Here is a 20027-nt window from a genome sequence, read left to right as displayed (position 1 = left end):
TTTTTAAGGTCAAAATGACAAAGAGGTAGTGGTAAAAAAGGAAAACTAATGCAAGTCACTTCTTAATATGTAAAAATACTTATTGTCTGTAAGGTACACATGCATTAATTTGGTAGCTGATTCACTTCTATATCAAAATTTGTTAGATTACCCAAAACTCAAGGAATAGAAAGTTTACTATATTAATTAGAGAAAGAAAGTACTATATTTTTTATACTAATATTTTAATAGGTCACCATTTACTGCATGCCTTCTGTAACTCACTGTTGTAGGATCTCTACTCAGACTATCATAAGACCTTTCAATATATAGTTATCAACTTATCTCCTTTAACAAAAAAAATCAGAAAATGATGCTACCCTACTGAAAATGGTTCTTTTGAATTTAGGAACACACTGCTTGAGTAGCATAAAGTTTAAATATTATTTATATATTACCTCAACTGAAAATTATAAAATTTAAGGGAAGGCCTTACCCAAGAAAAACTAATATATATATAAATAACCATGGTTGGCCTTAATAAAATCTAGACTATAATTATGATACCAACATATTTAACAAAAAGAAATTATTGATCCATGATTAAAAAGTCATGAAATTACTAAAATTTGAATGTCATTTAACTTGAGCTCACTGTTAAATAATCTTTATCTAATCCCAAACTAAAATTCCCATGTTTTCAGAATTTACTTCAATCAAAATTAAAGCATTTAATAAAACAGCTATATAACCTGTTAAAATGTTAGAAAATTTTCTTTCTAGAGTTAAGTTTCAGGAAATGTTACCCTTGAAATACATTTAATTCTTACTTATTTCTGAAAGGATTTTCTAAGGAAGAAGCAGCAAATATCTAGAACAGGGTTCTTTAATCCTTCTTTAATCCTTTTATGGTCCTATGACTACTCTGAAAATAGAATAAAACTTACAAAAGATACTCCACACCAAAAGGAAAACAAACACAACACTTTTGCATACAGAGATTAATAGAGCCTTTGAGAGGCCAAGGGTTAATACCTTCCAGTCTAGATACTTGAAAGCAAGTTAACCATCATCAAAACCCTATGACAGATTAAAGGGAACAATAAATTAGAACTTATTTTCCCAATCAGTTCTCATAAAGGAAAATGTCACCTAACAAAAGAGTCTGTTTGTTAAACCATAATTTTGCAATTGCCTCTAACTATGCATGTTCATCATCCTACCAATGAACTACAACTCTTCAAACGAAAACTCCCAAAATTCATCACCTATTCTATTGGCACTTAACTTTCTCCTCGCCTCATCTTTGCTGTTGGTCTGCTCATGAAACCAAACCAAAGCTAGTGTTTCCTTTGTGCTTCAGTTAAGATAATGTACTACTCTTCTAGCTGGAACAATAATAAAGTAACCAGAAACTCTAAAAAAATTCTGTTTTCTAAATTCAGTGATTACATGCAAAAAAATACTATTATCAAATTATTATTCTTACTCTATTATGGCATGTTTTTCAAAATATTAGAATTTTTTTCTGATGAAAACTACCTTGAGTGAGCTATTTACAAAGGGCTTAAACTGTATATTTAATAACAAATGCGAGCAGGACAGAGCCTCACAAAAAACTAAAAGGCATTATTACTGTTGTTGTTAGTAACAACAACAAAAGGGTTGGTTGCCTTGAAATTAACACTTAGTAACTATTTTGGGGGTTAAAATGAGGTTTCTTTTTGTTAAAATATATTAACACAAAATGCATGGTATCATAGAAGTGCCCAAAAGGTCTAAATTCCTTAGTCACAGCACAAGTTTACTAAAGACTATGACCAAGCTAGCAAGACACTTATACATGAAGCAATATGTAGAATAGTAAATTTGTCTCTTAAAAGCTAATGCTAATTGAAAAAAAAGACTTTAAGATAATTGAAGACCAAAGATTTATTTAATGGAAAAAAAATCTTTGGCTCTTAACTGCTTAAATAGCCTCTAAACAATGTAATACCTTATATTCAAGTGTGAAAATTAATAAACAAAATTCACAGTATATTTTCAAAGTACTTCTAAATAAGATTGTTTCTAATTAAAAGTATCTTCTGTTACTTACGATATTCTTCCAAATGGCGCAAATGCAGCTTTTATATCTTCAGTTGTTATTTCTGGACTGAGATCACCAACAAAGACATGGAAATGATCTTATAAGGGGAAGGTAAGGGGAAGTGAAAAGAAAAATAAAATTTTAGAATTTAAAAATACTAAAATTTATGCAATAAATTATTCTTAAAATAATTTATGGATTATAGTAGCATACAAAAACACTACTCTATATCTACACAAATTCTATCAATTTTAAACATAATGAATCAAGGTGACAATACCTCCTAAAGACTGATATATCTGACAGATATTCTGCTTACAGCCAATTGTTATTCTGGCCTAAGAAAATAAACTAATAATATATGTTTTGCATAAAAAAATTAATGACTTCATTACTGTTTTAATAGTAATTATTTACATTTAATCAGTTTACCACTATAATAAAGTTTTACAATTTAAAATAAAATAGTGGTATTGTGAGTTATGTAGACTAGATTTGCCTCAGTTAAGACAATTCACTGAAGCTAGACATGATATACTTGGTTTAACCATATTTTGTGAAGAACAAGCAAAGAAATACCTTGCATTGCAACAGTTTGATGTTAAAGTATTTGACAGTTTTCTCAAAAGCCAACAGTTTTGGTTGCCCAGACATTACACCATTCAGTTTATGTGAATCCATGTGCATGTGAACTAAGACTGAAGGCAACAAAATGAAAACAGTAATCCCTTCATTTTATATTAGAGCCATTAAAAAAGCATTGGAGAGAAATAACGATCTCATGTGAAGTTTAAAAAAAAGACAATGCTCAAGAAAAGAAACACTTAAAAATACAAAATAGTTGTATCAACATTTTTAAATAGACATATATATTAATTTTGACAAAATATATTTGGAAAGAAAAGTTACCCCTACTTGGCAGGCCTTAAGCAACATATTGTGTTGCCATTTGGGAAACAGTTTCAGGAGCAACTCAAGCAATCAGAAGATCTGGATATGGAGCACAGATCGTGACCTCAAGGAAGCAGGGTATCTTGCCCTTTAGTTGGTGAAAGTATTTCTAAGGCATCAGCTGCCTCCAAGAGGGTCAGAGAGCTTGAAATAGCACCAAAGTAGTGGACAAGCCACACTTGGTCAACACTGGGAAGAAGGGGGAAAAATATTGCCAGAGACAAATAGAAATACAACCACCTCCCTCCCCACTCCCCCCAATATCAAACAAACAAACAAAAAAACAACAACTTCAGGTGGTTAGTGAATACCCTTTCAAGAGATTTCATTTTATGTTTAAGAAGATACAATTACCTTGTGAACGCTGTGTGCTGACAACGGTACTACCTGATGACAAAGATTAGATTTGTTCTTAAATTTATTAACACAAACACATTCAATCATATCTTAGGATAAAGATCAAAACATTACTGCAAACACGTATGATGTTTTTATGCTTTACAATAAAACTACTGTGTACAATAAAAACAAATGTTCAAAGAGTATAATATATACTTACTGCTTGTATCTTTCTTCTGACTGCTGGGGGTTGTTGCCCAATTCACTTTGACTTCCTAAAAAAATTTTTTTCTACATTTATATTCCATAAAAATAAAGCTCAAAATCAGATATTATAAGATTTGCATCTGTATACACATAGGAATGTGTATCTTTGAGATCAAATAGGTATCAGCTCTGGTCAAAGTTTCTTATCATTTAACCTACACCTATGTAAATAATGTTGTCAAATCCTAATCTTATATACTTATCTGTTAATGTTGAATCAACCTTTTTTATCTAAAGTACCAATAAACTTTTGCTTTCTAGTCTTTCCCATTAGTATCCAATGTTCCTAGATGTTTCATCCAAGCTTGAGTAATTCAATAAATATTTTAATATTTATCATGTGCAATAAACATGTCCTCTAAAAGCTTTAGCCCACCTTTTTAATAATGTGATTTTTTGCGATAAAGTAAATATAATGTTTCTAAAAAGTAAACAAAGCTGTGCAACTGAAATTTCTAGTTTGGCCTGGCCAGTGTAGCTAAGTGACCAGTTTCAGATTTGACCCCCACCTCAGTTAGGGTGCAGGCGGGAGGCAACCAATTGATGTGTCTCACATCTATGTGGTGTGTGTGTCTCCCTCCCTCCTCCCCTCCCTCCCTGCTTCCCTCCCTTCCGCTCTCTCTACAAAAAAATCAATGAACAAAAATATCCTCAAGTTGAGGATTAACAACAACAACAACAACAATAAATTTCTAGTTCAAGTCACCTTTAATTATGACAGCTTACCTTACCCATTATCTTCCGCCCATTCATAGCAGCCAGTGCTGCAGCTGCATGACGATGCTCATAAAACTCCACAAAACAATATGGATCATTTCCAGCTGTCTGTTGAAGAAAAAAACACAATAGCCAATTTTAAGTTGTATATTCCCATTACCTTAAAATTATAACATCTCATTTACCAGGCCAATGAAAAATAGAGGGTCCATTCCACAAGTAAATCTTTAGATAAGGAAATAAACACTTAAAAATGAGCTATTTTTGCCAAGACGGTGTCGCTCAGTGGTTGAGCACTGACCTATAAACCAAGAGGTCACGATTCAATTCCCCGTGGTTTGATTCCTGATAGGGGCCCGTGTTGTGGGCTCAATTCCCAGTGTGGGGCATGCAGAAGGCAGCCAGTTAATGATTCTCTCTCATCATTGATGTTTCTATCTCTCTCTCCCTCTCCTTCCTCCCTGAAATCAATAAAAATATATTATTTTTTTTAAATGATCTATTTTTGTCCTAGCTGGTTTGGCTCAATGGATAGAGCATCGGCCTGTGGACTGAAGGGTCCCAGGTTTGATTCTGGCTAAGGGCACATGCCTGGGTTGCGGGCTTGATCCCCAGTAGGGGGCGTGCAGGAAGCAGCCAATCAATGATCTCTCTCATTGATGTTTCTATCTCTCTCTCCCTCTCCCTTCCTCTCTAAAATCAATAAAATATATTTTTAAAAAATGATCTATTTTTATAGAAAGCTATCTTTATTAACAAGTTATACTATTCTACTATATATAATCTTTTATTAATAATTAAATGTCCTAATTATGGACAGATGAATATAGCTACATTCTCCCTATCATTATACAATCCAATCTTTTTTTAAGCTACAGAGGTTAAGTTTGACTGGAATCCTATATTCTCAAGTGTTGGTATTGGTTTTTCTGCCTCTTCCCTGTGATGTTACCTTTTATGTACATAAATGTACATAAAGACTTGCTACCTCTAACTTAGTGAGTAGCAGAAAATATCAACCATCTCAAGCTTGTTTATAAAATATAAATAGACTCTGAAAACTGAAGAGGTCCTTTGCTAAGTAGAGTTTTAGAGAAGGTTTTAGAATTTGGACTTTCTGACATCATTTTTCAGCTGCTTAGTAGTCTTTTAAAAATTCTCTCTTTTTTGCTGGTGTTCCAGGTAGTTGACATTTGATATGTGAAGCCTGGATGTTTTATTATAAATTAAGGCAGAAAAAATACCCAATATCTTATACCTATCAGTGCAAAATATCAAATGACTTTATTGAGTATTTAAAAATTCTTTCTATACTCTCCTAAAATAAGTAAACGACTAGAATGAGCCCGGCCAGTGTCGCTCAGTGGATTGAGCGTGTCCCATGCACCAAGAGGTGTCTGGTTTGATTCTCAGTCAGGGCACATGCCTGGGTTGCTGGCTGGATCCTACGTAGGGGGTGTGCAGAAGGCAGCTGATGATGATGTCTCTCCCTCCCCGTTCCTTTCCCTAAAATAAAAATGTATTTTAAAAAAGATTAGAATGATACCAAAATAAAGGTAGCATATTGTTTCAAGCACAATAGTTTAAAAAATTCATTGGTAATGATCTTTAAGAGGCTCTGGCCAGTGCTGCCCAGTGGTTAGAGTGTTGGTCCATGCACAGAAGGGTTATAGGTTTGATTCCCAGCCTCAGTCAGAGCTCGTGCGAGAGGCAACCAATCAATGTCTCTCTTTCCCTCTCCCTCATTCCCTTCCAGTCTCTCTAAAAATCAATGGAAAAAATATCCTCGGATGCAGATTGAAAAAAAAAAAAAGAATTTTAGAGGTAATCACAAATTGATATTGACATTACCCATTATTTTATTTAAAAAACATTAGGGAATATAAAAATGTTTTAAAAATTGTATAATTCAAACTAACACTACACTTAATGAGAATTCTACTACAAAGATCAATGTTGATAGGCATAGAAAAAGTAATACATTTAAGAGTAGAGCAATAAACTGAAAAAGAATATCACTTTAGTTAGTTGATTTGTACCCCAAAAAAACTATTTTTAGATAAGAAGAATGTAAGCATACACATTATCAGTCTCAATACTCCAGGAAGTGTAAAATGTATAAATATGAACACCAGTCCTACAATATGAAGAGACTAAAATATAGACTTTAATAATAATAAAAACAAAATGTTAATTTAAGCCTTTGAGTGATAAAAAACCAAAATTTATACAAAGTGGCAAAGGCTAACATAGCTAGTCTTTTCTGAAGGTCAAGCAGTCATTAATATTTTGCCTAGTGATCTTTACCAGACAAATATCAAGAATGAACCAGACAAGGAGAGAATGGCAGTCTATAAACCAATGAAGAGGCTTTATATTCAGATAGTTCAATCTGAATATACATGCTTACTTTGCCTTATTTCTGTTTGGTTTTTTTTGTTTGGTTGGTTGTTTTTTTTTGGGGGGGGGGGTTGTTGTAAATCCTCACCGAGGATATTTTCCCATTGATTTTTTTTTTAGAGAGAGAGTGTGGAAGGGTGGGGGGAGGGTAGAGAAATATTGATGTGAGAGAGACACATCGATTGGTTGCCTCCCACACACTCCTGCCTGGAGCAGGGGATCAAACTGCAACCCAGATACATGCTCTTGAATGGGAATCGAACCTGAGACCATTCTGTGAACTCTAACCACTGAGCCCACCAGCCAGGGCTGCTTTGCCTTAATTCTGCATATATTAAATGGGAATAATGTGCTTTACAAAGTTTCTGTTTAACATTTGTGATATGCATCAGGGTTAAAATAACAGGTAAGCATTTAAAAAATGCTATTACTGGGACAAGGAAGTAGACCCACATCAAGGAAAACTGGTTTTAAGTTCTCCATCATTTTCCAGTCTCTACTTTATATTTCTTTATGGATACAGGGATCTTTTCTTCTTTATCCAAGGGCATACAGATATTAAATATAAAGAAAACACTTAAAAGAAAATAAAGAACAAAAACATTAATTGAAGCCATCTATATTAAATGCAGAAGACCCTGCTACTTAGAAGGTTTGACCTTTTAAAAATCTTAGACAACAAAAAAAAAAGCCAATTGGCTAAACAATTACTTTTAAAAATATATTTTTATTCATTTTTTGAGAGAGTGGGAAACATTGATTGGCTGCATCCCGCACACCCCCTACTGGGGACTGAGCCTGAAATCCAATCAAACAGGCAAACTTTAAATGCACTGGATGATGCCCAACCAACTGAGCCATACCTGTCAGGCTAAACAATTACTTTCTAAATACGAAGTAAAAAGAGAGATAAACTGGAAAACAATAGAAAAAAAAAAGTAGCAGATACACATACTGGTATATGATTTTTTTTTCCTGGAGAAAAGAAAACTAAAAGGAAAGACTATGGATAAATGGATTCTCATTAGCACTGTCTTTCCCATCAAAAAAAAATTTTTTTTTTAAATATATTTTATTGATTTTTTACAGAGAGGAAGGGAGAGAGACAGATAGAAACATCGATGGGAGAGAAACATCGATCAGCTGCCTCCTGCACATCTCCCACTGGGGATGTGCCCGCAACCCAGGTACATGCCCCTGACCGGAATCGAACCCGGGACCTTTCAGTCTGCAGGCCGACGCTCTATCCACTGAGCCAAACCGGTTTCGGCCATCAAAAAATTTTTAAATGTCTTTTTATACATGTTATGATTCAGGGTTAACACCAATTAGATGAATTAATTTTTTCTATACACTAAGATCTGAGGGATGGTAATTGCCATAATGCAAGAAAAACTTGAATCACAACCTTTAAAAATAAAGTTACAAACATTTCACAGTATCACATGTCTATTTTTTTGACCCAATGTCCTAATCTAATTGTAATAACTGAATTTCTTAATTAGGCTATCAACTAATACCACATATAAAATGAACAATTCTGATATGTCAATGCACCTTAAAAAGGTGTATATTTCTCATCTACTCTAGAAATCATTAGTTCTGCTCTTCCTTTATTTAATAAAACAAATTAAACTCAGTGTCCAAAACTAATTCACTACAAATTGACTAAAATCCCTATGCATTCAGACCATATAAACTAATTTGAGAGTTCCTGGAAGTAATAGATTTAAATAATATACATAAAAAAGAAGAAAGTTAACTAAAGTAAAATACCCTTACATCCATAATCATTTTGCAGTTTTTACAAGGTCCAATCTGGCTAAAGAGCTGAAGAATTAGAGCTTCTGTCACATCTCTGGAAAGGTTACCGACATATCTGAAACACAAAGAAAAATATTTACCATTTAAATTTGCTTCTTTTGATCAGTTTCTACAGTTGCTTATTGAAAAATGAGTTTAGGAGTAGGTAGATCTTTACCCTAAACTACACTATTTGGGAATAGCTTATAAAAGTTTGCTGAAACTTTAAAATCTTTTTCAAAATGGATGTAATATGTGCAACCTGCAAGTATATTAGACACTGCTAGTAGAGGGAAAGCTAATGTGTGTTTTTAGTCAAGGTCAGTGGTTCCCAAACTTATTTGGCCTACCGCCCCCTTTCCAGAAAAAATATTACTCAGCGCCCCCTGGAAATTAATTTTTTTTTAAATTTTAATAGCAATTAAACAGAAAGATATATGTATTAATGTTTCTACCTTTTTCGTAAAATATAGTAAAGAAAGGTGTAAATTAGAAACATTGAAGTTTGAAATTATGAAACTATTTATTGAACTCAGAATAGAAAGGTAATACAAAAAAAGTTAAAACAAATGCACCTGTGGCCATCACCGCCCCCCTGGATCGCTGCAGCGCCCACCAGGGGGCGGTAGCGCCCACTTTGGGAATCACTGGTCAAGGTGTTGCAAATTAAACCTGTTATTTCCAAGTTCCTAGGCTTACCTTAGAAAGATATTGCTTTTTTTTTTAAATATATATTTTATTGATTTTTTTACAGAGAGGAAGGTAGAGGGATAGAGAGTTAGAAACATCGATGAGAGAGAAATATCGATCAGCTGCCTCCTGCACACCCCCTACTGGGGATGTGCCCGCAACCCAGGTACATGCCCTTGACCGGAATCGAACCTGGGACCCTTGAGTCCACAGGCCGACGCTCTATCCACTGAGCCAAACCGGTTACGGCGGAAAGATATTGCTTTAAAAATTTCTCAAATGAATCATTAGATATACAGAACATTTTATACAAACAATAGTGGAAACCTTTGCAATTCTTTCTACTACAGTATTGCTAAGAACAATAAAATTCCCCAATTTTTAATTCACAATTCTCCTAACACTATCCAATTTAGGTTTACTTTGGTTTACACAATAAACATATTTTTTTTAAAAATCACAGGTATGCCGAAACCGGTTTGGCTCAGTGGATAGAGCATCGGCCTGCGGACTGAAAGGTCCCAGGTTCGATTCCGGTCAGGGGCATGTACCTGGGTTGCGGGCACATCCCCAGTAGGAGATGTGCAGGAGGCAGCTGATCGATGTTTCTCTCTCATCGATGTTTCCAACTCTCTCTCTCCCTTCCTCTCTGTAAAAAATCAATAAAATATATATTTTTTAAAAATCACAGGTAAATAATTTATCAGGTGTTGTAAATGCTCACAAAGGGATGGAAAAACCTTTCAGTGGATATCACTGATCAGTGGATATGGACAGATAATATGCATTTGTGACTAGCAAATGTAACTAGTATAGTGTATTAGAAGACCACATGACTGGGATTCTTTATTTAAAGAGTTTATAAATAAATTTTCAAAATGGGACTTTGAAACCAGATTACCTCTAGACATGTTAGAGTTAGAGGGTTATCACTTCTGAAATAGAGAATGTAGACTCTCAACAATTGTATTTCTTATTCTTCTGCCAAGAATCCTTTAGAAACGGAAAACGGGTTGAAAGATCCAGACTTGCCCTGACTGGTTTGGCTCAGTTGTTAGAGGGTTTTAGGCTTGATCCGGGAGGCAATCAATCGATGTTTCTCTCTCTCTCTCCCCCCTTCCCTCCCTTCCACTCTCTAAAAATCAATGGAGCCTGGCCAGTGTTGCTCAGTGGTTGAGTATTGACCTATGAACCAGGAAATCAGGGTTTGATTCCAGGTCAGGGTATATGCCCTGGTTGTGAGCTCGACCTCCATTTCAGGGTGTGCAGGAGGCAGCCAATTGATGATTCTCTCTCATCATTGATGTTTCTACCTCTCTCCCTCTCCTCTCTGAAATCAATAAAAAAAAATTTTTTTTAAGTGAGAGAGAAGTATCAATGTGAGAGAGGCTGCCTCCTGCACTTGCCCTACTAGGGATCAAGCCCACAGCCCGTGCATGTGCCCTTACTGGGAATAGAGCCATCAACTCCTGGCTCATAGGTCAATGCTCAACCACTGAGCAACAACGGCTGGGACCAAAGTTCTCACTTTTAAAATAGGGTTTTCCCTTCCCAGTTGTTAAGTGATCTATGTGATAACTTTGGCAGCCTGAAAATACTCATGGTATAATACCCATAGGACTTACACATAGTTAATTTAATGTGCTCTGCCTAAATTTATTGATTAGCATTTTTCTGTAAAGAGCTTTTCCCTCATCAACTAGAGCTATTAGATTACACTACACTGGAGTTTCTAATCAAAAGGCAAGGTAAACGCTTATAGGAGATAATGCTTCTTTCCCTCTAATTACTGAGTTTTAGAACAAGGACTTGGTATAATACTAACCTTTGATCCTGGAAAAACTGTTATTGGGTAGATGTTAGCTTTGCTTTTTTGAGTATCATTATTCTATCTGATAGATTCAGTACTTCTCCCTTTACTATTTTAACCTATTCCAGTGCCTTCACCACTCAATATGTTTGTTGAATGGGTAAATGGAAGGAAATGAATCCATGTTTCTGACATGTATAAATGTTTATTTTTCTGGGAAAAGAGTCCGTATCTTTTTTTGTTATTAATCCTCACCCAAGGGTATATTTTTCATTCCTCTCTCTCTCAACTCAATAAAAACATTAAAAAAAAAAAAAAAAAAAGTGAGAGCCCTAGCCAGTTTGCTCAGTGGATAGAGCAGCCGTGGGCAAACTACGGCCCGCGGGCTGGATCCAGCCCGTTTGAAATGAATAAAACTAAAAAAAAAAAAAAGACCGTATCCTTTTATGTAATGATGTTTACTTTGAATTTATATTAGTTCACACAAACACTCCATCCATGCTTTTGTTCCAGCCCTCCGGTCCAATTTAAGAACCCATTGTGGCCCTCGAGTCAAAAAGTTTGCCCACCCCTGGGATAGAGCATCAGCCTGCGGAGCAAAGGGTCCAGGTTCGATTCCGGTCAAGGGCATGTACCTAGGTTGCAGGCTCTTCCCTGGCCTGGGGCCCTAGTCAGGGCTCCTGCAGGAGGCAATCAACTGATGTGTTTCTCTCACATCGACGTTTCTTTCTGTCTCTCCTTCTCTCTTCCATCTCTCTAAAAATCAATGGAAAAATATCCTCAAGTGAGGATTGAAAAAAAAAAAAAGTGAGAGCTTTGGCTGTTTTACCATTTTGACCCAGTGATCAAACTTTAAATCACTTTATAGATGAGACATTGTGTGTTCAATATGAATTATACAATATCACCTGTGAAGTAGTCAACTCAAAAAGGTCTAACTTGAATCTAGTCAAGCTTAAATTTAGGCTAAAGCTTACCAAATATTGGACATATAAAACAATTACATATATTTAGATATGGGATACTGTATAAGGCAACTTACTTGATCTCTTCAAAATATTATTGTTCTAAAACAAAGTAATAAAAGGGAAGCCCGGCTAGCGTGGTTCAAAGGTTGAGCATGGACATATGAACCAGGAGGTCACGGTTCAATTCCCAGTCAGAGCACATGCCTGGGTTGTGGGCTTGATCCCTAGTGTGGGCCATGCAGGAGGCAGCCGATAAATGATTCTCATCATTGATCTTTCTCTCTCTCCCTCTACCTTCTTCTCTGAAATCAATAATATACTTTAAAAAGGGGGGAGGACTGTTCTTCATTTAAAGGATTTAAAAAGACACTGACAACTAAATATAATAAATAATACTTGACTGAATCCTGGATGGGGGAGGAGATAGCTTTTTCTTGCAAAACTCTAATAAATGTAGAAGGAATGAGGAAAATGATCATTAAAAAACCACAATAGTAACTGCAAATGGCAAAATCCACCCATGGATATTTTATAGTTGATGTAATTTTAAGGAGAAATAGGGTGTGTAGAGCCTTAAATTATCTCCCATAAAATACTTATTAATTATTGGTTTCAACCAATGCAATGATTGTTTTAACGTATATTCACAAATTCTTTGATATGCCTTCCTCTATGAAGTGGAACTTATTTTCTCTCTCCTTCAGTCTGGGTTAGTCTTAGTGACTCAATTCGAATTATAACAGAGTATATTGAGAAAAGTAGTCACTGTACAGTGAAGAAACAGTACCCTTCAAAAGTGCCATGATCATTAAAGTTATCTTCTCATATTAAAGGAGAATAAAGAGACAAAACTAAATACAGTGGTATCTTGGAATGGATCTTGGAATAGAAAAAAGACATTAGTGGAAAAACTGGGGAAACTGGAATAAACCTTGCATTGTACCATGCTAATTTCTTAGTTTTGATAAGTATACCATGGTTATGTAAGTTGTTAACATTAAAGGAGTATGGGTGAAGATTATATGAGAACTGTACTTTCTCTGTAACTCTTCTGTATCTTACTTGACTCTTGTACCCATAAGAAATTCTCAGGATTGCAATGACTAAATGAAAAAAAAAAAGGCTCTTCCAGGGTGTGGTAGGAGATAGGTGGTGGTGGTGGGGGGGGGGGGGGTAAAGTGTGTGTGGGGAACGGGGAACATCTGTAATGCTGTCAACAATAAAAATATATATATTTTTTAAAAATGGCTCTTCTGAAAATTTAATTCTAACATCTACGTATTTTTAAAAAGCTAGATAACCTAGTGACAAGTGCATAATATATAGGGAACCTGGATTTTAACATCTGAGAAACATTTTCTGAGTGACATTAACTAATCTGAAGATGTGAGGGAAAAAAAAAAGATTAAGCTACTCTAAAAAGCACTATGGGGCCTTGCCTGGGTATATCAGTTGGTTAGAGTGTCACCCCGATATGCCAAGGTTTCTGGTTCGAACCCAGTCAGGGCACATACAAAAGTCAACCAATAAGTAAGTGGAACAACAAACTGATAATCAATCAATCAATCACTGTGGTTTGTATTGCCTTTCATTTGTTTATTTGATGTAAGCTCCAGGAGCCTCTATGAATTAACTCTACACACAGCCGTTTAGAGAAATGCTCTTCGGAGGAAGTTACAGAAACAACTTGCTCTCAGCCTTAGGCACCATTACAATAAAGTACAAGTAACATATATAACATTTTCATATCAAAGAAATCAAAAGGACAAAACCTTTTTTTCTTGTACTAATAAAAATACTGCATTACATTACTTTTTTCTTTTTACAAATAAGTTAATCACTAATACCTATCTCAAAATTTTAAAAACTTAATGTTATAACTTTCTACGTCTATTTGCTAAATAGGAGTATGAGACAGAAAGCCCAAATTTGAAATCTGCAGATCCTTTTTATAGACAAAACTAGAGGCCCAGTGCATGAGTGTGTGTGTGTGTCCCTCAGCCAGGCCTGTGCTCTCTTGCAGTCCAGGAGTCCTCAGGGGATGTCCAACTGATGGCTTAGGGAGCGGGCCTAAGCTGTCAGTCAGACATCCTTAGTGCTGCTTCGGAGGCGGGAGAGGCTCCTGCCACCGCCGCTGCACTCGCCAGCAGTGAACCCAGCTTCTGTGGGAGTGCACTGACCACTAGGGAGCAGCTCCTGCGTTGAGCGTCTGCCCCCTGGTGATCAGTGCGTGTCATAGCAACCGGTCGTTCTGTCGTTCGGTCTATTTGCATATCAGCCTTTTATTATATAGGATACTTTCAACAGAAAACACACAAGTTTTTTAGTTTGTAGAATGCTCTATATTTTACAAAGTTAATTCTCAATTTTATTTATTTTTAAATATATTTTTATTGATTTCAGAGAAGGGAGAGAGAAACATCAATGATGAGAGAGAATCATTGCTCTACTGCCTCCTGCATCCCCCTTTACTGGGGATCAAGCCCATAACTTGGGCATGTGCCCTGCCTGGGAATCAAACCCTGACTTCCTGGTATATAGGTTGGTCGATGCTCAACCACTGAGGCACTCTGGCCGGGCAATTCTCAATTTCATATATAAATATTATTTAGTTGTTTCATACTAAACAACTTACCAAAAGATTTCCCATAAACAGTATGAATTTAAGTTAACATGTTTAGAGGATTAATTTTTTGACCACCAAACATCTTCCTATTTTTAGAAAAATCCTCATCCTAAGGCAGAGCCTGACTTCTCTATAGAAGCTGAAAAGCCTAGATATGGTTTTATAATCTTTTTTTGTATTCGATCTAGACTAAGTCAATTAGAGATACCAGTCCTCAACCTATAGGGCTTAAAGAAGCAGAGCATGAAGAGAATCCATTTTGGTGGCAAATAGCAATGGAGTCCCATGTCAGTGAATTTGATCCTCAGTGGATTCAGTACTAGTATCTTTTCTGGGATGGCCTGTGGCTTGATTAGGACTATGGCCTGACAGTTTCCTTTCCTGAACATTTTCCAAGACAGGTTCCATAACCTTCCTACAAATTTTCGTAGTGTCCTTTATCTTTGTTTTTGTTTTGTTAATCTTCACCCAAGGATATTTTTTCCACTGAATTTTAGAGAGTGGGAGGCAGGGTGGGGGAGGTGGTGGGAAGAGAGAAAGAGAAACATCAAAGTGAGAGAGACACATTAACTGGTTGCCTCTTTCACACTGGGACTGGGGGTTGAACATGCAACCCAGGTATGTGCCCTTAACCAGGAATTGGTCTTCAGCTGACACTCAAACCACTGAGAAACACTGGCCAGGGGGTATCCTTTATCTTTTTAATAAATTCCTTTTATGGTTAAAATTTTTTGCTGCTTGCATTTAAGAAAATCCTGACTGATACAAACATTAATACTCAAAGCAATTGCAAGCCAAGGTTCCCTATTATGTCTACTGGACTACTAAACAAAATTGTAATTTTCTTACATTTATTAGTTTTTACTTTTCAAAATATTTTTTGGGGAATAACATTAAAATGTCCCTTTTTAGCTGTTATGTGGAATTCTTGTTGCAGCATGGATTTAAGTATCCCACGCTGTATCACCTCTGAGATCATATACTAACCTTGTGCAGAATGGAAAGTAAAGACAAGAAGAGAATTAACTTTAAGGCATATAGACTTCAATGAACTAAGAAATGCCTTCCTCCCTGGCTGGGTATCTTAGTTGGTTAGAGCGTCATCCCAGACAGGTAAAGGTTTCAGATTAGATCCCTGGTCAGAGCACATACAGGAATCAACCAATGAATGTGTGAATGAGTGGAGTGACAAATTGATGTTTCTTTTTTTCCCTCTCTCTAAAATCAATAAATAAAAATTTTAAAGATAAAATAAAAAATGTCTTCCTTGGACAACTGGATAAATGAATATGAACTGTATATCAGTTAAAAATATTGTATCACCGTGGCCCCTGTGGCTCAGTGGTTGGAGCATCGGCACCAAAGGGCCTCAAGTTCGATTCTAGGGTCAAGGAAACATACCTGGGTTGCAGGTTCAATTCTCAGCCCCAGGTCTAGATGCTTGCAGGAGGCAACCAGATGTGTCTCTCTCACATCAATACTTCCCTCTCTCCCCCTCCCTTCTACTCTCTAAAAAAAACAACAACAAAAAACAAACGAACAAAAACCCCCAAAAAAAACTCAATGGAAAAAATATCCTCAGGTGAGGATTAACAACAACAAAATTTGTATCAATGTAGTCATCTTAATATGAAAATTATATCACGGCTATGTAAGAGAATGCCCTTGTTCTTAGAAAATATATGGTAAAGTAGGCCTAAAGTGTAATGATGTTTTCTCAAATGGTTCAGAAAAAAAGGTAACTGCATTCTCACATAATTACTTTTGAATATTTGGCTATTAGCAATGGATAAATCCACACAAAAGTTACTTAACTCTTCAATGTACTATTTTTTGTTACTTTTCTGTTTTAAATTTTTCAGAATAAAAAGTTATTAATGAAAACTTGCCATTCTGCCAGGGATAGAATTTTATATCAATTTAACATATATTTTTGAAGCTGATAACTAAGTTCAGAGAGTTATAAAACTGGATTCTAAAACATATATTAATTTATATTACTACAGCTCTAGAAAATTTAACCTGAAGAAAACATTTACAAAACAGAAAGCTGTGATGGGCTGTTTTGAGCCACAATCTATAATAATAAAAGCGTCATATACTAATTAGACCGGACATCCTTCCATACGACCTTCTGGACGAAGCTGGGGCTGCAAGGGAAGCCCAGGTCCCGGGTGCCAGAGGGAAGCCAGTGCTGGCAGCCGGGAGAAGTAAGGCCTAACTCTTGCACGAATTTCGTGCATTGGGCCTCTAGTTATTGTATAAAAATGTAGGTGGAGGAGGTCAATGGGGGAAAATAAGGGGACATCTGTAACACTTTAAACAATAAATTTATTAAAAAGTACAGAATTCGATACGAAGCCTCTGTGAAAAATTTAATAAAAAACATAAATAGGTTTTTAGCTAATGATAAATCTGATAAAGAAATTTTTATTTATGCTATATATCTACTGTCTAGAACCCTGCCTGGAACACTGTAAATGCTCTATAAATATCTTTAGAGATAACTGTACTCACAGAATTACTTTTGAATATTTGCAGTTTGCTAGGAAATTATCCCATTTTGTCTGAATTACTTTAGTTTGGGGGAAAAGGTGCATCTTTTACTAATTATGAAATTACGTAGAAGAGTAAATGCTTATATCTATATATAAGCATTTATATAGGCAAAAGTAGGTGTACAGTTGTGAGTATGCTAATACTTATTAATTATTGTATTATTCCCACATGGATTGTAAACCTACCTTTGCCTACACACACTCACACATATTCTACACCAGCATCCTAACTTTACTATTAAACAATTTCTACTCTTCACAAAGGATCATCTGTATGATAGCTGAAACCCTCTTATGTTATCAGCTATGACCACCTTCACTTGGAGATCAGACTATATATATAAACCAGCTTGAACAAATGTATCTAATACTATGCCTAAAGACATCCTAGATATTCATCTCAAAACTGTTCTCATTTTTACTTATATTTTGCAACAAGCTATCATTTCAAATGACTGTAATTACACATTGGTAAATCTACTTATTGTTGACTTCATTCTCACATCCCACATCCAAACCACTGGTAATTGCTGTTGCTCTACTTTCAAACTATCTCCAGAATCCACCCACTTCTCACAATATATTTCCAAAGTATTGCTGACAAGAAATTGAATATTGGCAATTTCTAACTTAACAAGGTAATGCTGAACACTCATTTGTTGAAAATGAAGGCATATTCTCTGAGCCAAGCATGTCAAACTCGCAACCCATGGGCCACATATGGCCCACAAGGAGTATTTTTGCAGCCCAGCCAATATAATGGTATGTAAGAAACGTTTTAATAAAAATTTCGTAACTTAATTTTTACAATATCCTGTTATACATTAATAACGAACTACAACGTTCGATAATGAGTGATTACTATAATTGTGTTGCATTCATTTCCCTTACCCGCCTTACTTGCAGGCGCACCACTTCTCTCCACTCACAATAGAAATATTTTGCTTTCGGAGAACAAGAAAAATAGGTTTATTTGCATTACACTTATTTGTGCAGTTACTCGCTGTCTAGTAAGTTAATGTTCAAGAAAAAAATTAATTTTTATTAAAATGTTCTATTATTTTATGTTAATGATTACTCATTAATTTCAGCCCTTTGTACTAGTATTCAGCATGTCTCTATCAAAATAAACCTATGTTTCTATGAAAATTGAAGCTTTTGTTTTTTTTGCGGCCCACATAAACTTAAACCTTGTTTATTTGGCCCATGTTAGCCTTTGAGTTTGACATGCTTGCTTTGAGCCATTTAGGTGCCATGGATGATACTGAAATTCAGACGATATCTTACCTCCGAGAATGAGTAATATCTGGGTTCACTGCTTGGAATTGTATCAGTTTTTAAAACAAACTTATTGACCACTTACCACAAATCAGATACTGTGCTATGAACACATTAAAAGTCCTTGACTTCCAGGGTCATTAAAACAAACATTTTATATTAAAAGTAAAAACACTGCTAGGAAAATTTAAGGGTTAGTAGCTACTCATATTTAATTAGATTGGGCTCACTGGAAGAATGGGAGCTTGGTTGAAGGTTGTAGAAGCAGAGGAGATAGTAGGACACGTTTGAGCTTGGACTACTCTGGGAAAAAGATTCTTAGATGGGGTGTTCCTAGCGAAATATACATGGCAAAATAAGTCATACATGTAAGAGTTAAGAGCTGAGGACATAAGAGTTGCAGGAAAATGAACAAAAAGTTTATGACCTTGGGTGACTTTAGCTTTTCCCCAGCTGCAAAATGGACCCATTTACTGCAGAGTTCTGATGAGGATTAAACAAACAGGTAAAACACTTTACACAAAACCTAGCAAATCATAAGCACTCTATCTGAATAAAGCTTCCTTCATTATTCCTCCTGCAATGGTTGGTTTCCTGCACTGCTCTTGTAGAATGACCTGAAAAAGGTGAAGTTGTCTTCATTATTTGATATTCCCAAATCAACATGCTAAAAAGGTTAAGATCCCAGATATTTCTGGCAGTTTCTGAAATTAAAAAATTTGAAATAATTTAAGAATCTTAAATTTGAAGACATTATAAAAGATGAGCATTGTGTGTGCTGTTGGCTATATCAAACTTCTGGCAAAGAGGCAAGAGGAAAAAAAGATTTCCATAAACTCTAGGGGCCAATAGTTTTCTAGGGAGTATTCACCTACAGATACAATCTTTCAAAAAAAAAAAAAACACAAACAAAGGTCATGCACTAATTGCTGCAATCTATTAAAAAGATACTTAAGGTAACTAACATTATCAGGTAAACTATGAAAAAGTTTAATCTATTAAAACAAGTGTGACTATTATTTCTCATACAGATTACAAAATAGAAACTTTTGGTGGTGAAAACAATAACTGCATTGTACTTCATAACAACTCCAATGTCTAGAGTTGCAGAAAGAAACCTAAAATTGTGTCTTTAACGCATAGAGAGTTCTCAAGCTGTCGATATTTCAAGAATTCAAACAAAAAGGTCTGTAAGAAAATACTCGTCAAGACTTTTTCTTCTTTTCCAGAAAAGTAACCATGACAGAATCAACTCTCCCAACATACTTTGAAAAACAAAGGAGGATGCTGGGGGGAGGGGGGGGGGGGGCGACACACCACACAACAAAGAAAATACCCACGCTGAGATCATTGAACACTAACTGTAAAAATTCTGAGGGGACTGAATATATGTTAAAGGTATTTATCAACCGTTGTTTCCTAAAGAGCTGCCTGCTCCTTCTGCAACATGTCAATCCTAACAGCAGCAAACGATGATAAAAAAAAAAAAAAAAACGCATCAGATCCACTTCCCCTCGGGTGGCAAGAATCTCCGCGTGAGATTTCCATTTTT

General features: G+C 35.5%; 1 protein-coding gene across 9 annotated transcripts in view; it reads right to left on the bottom strand.

Moving 5' to 3' along the window:
- The window catches only part of TIA1 (TIA1 cytotoxic granule associated RNA binding protein), a 33233-nt gene that overhangs the window by 11822 nt on the left and 1384 nt on the right, over positions 1–20027 (bottom strand). For 3 of the 9 annotated variants that reach the window (XM_006092957.3, XM_023757422.1, XM_023757428.1), the window contains exons 2-6: positions 8525–8621; positions 4352–4450; positions 3579–3633; positions 3374–3406; positions 2078–2165 (exon numbers count right to left, since the gene is read on the bottom strand). In XM_006092957.3, the coding sequence (XP_006093019.1) occupies positions 2078–2165; positions 3374–3406; positions 3579–3633; positions 4352–4450; positions 8525–8621 (372 nt within the window). Of the gene's footprint in view, positions 1–2077; positions 2166–2647; positions 2769–2977; positions 3146–3373; positions 3407–3578; positions 3634–4351; positions 4451–8524; positions 8622–20027 lie in introns of those variants that run through there. The other 6 variants (XM_023757423.1, XM_006092959.3, XM_023757427.1 and 3 more) reach the window with 4 other exon arrangements.

The sequence above is a fragment of the Myotis lucifugus genome, unplaced genomic scaffold (assembly GCF_000147115.1).
Source record: "Myotis lucifugus unplaced genomic scaffold, Myoluc2.0 scaffold_108, whole genome shotgun sequence".
Taxonomy (NCBI): domain Eukaryota; kingdom Metazoa; phylum Chordata; class Mammalia; order Chiroptera; family Vespertilionidae; genus Myotis; species Myotis lucifugus.
The sequence above is the reverse complement of the archived record's forward strand: the minus strand, read 5'-3'. Positions and strand labels throughout refer to the sequence as shown.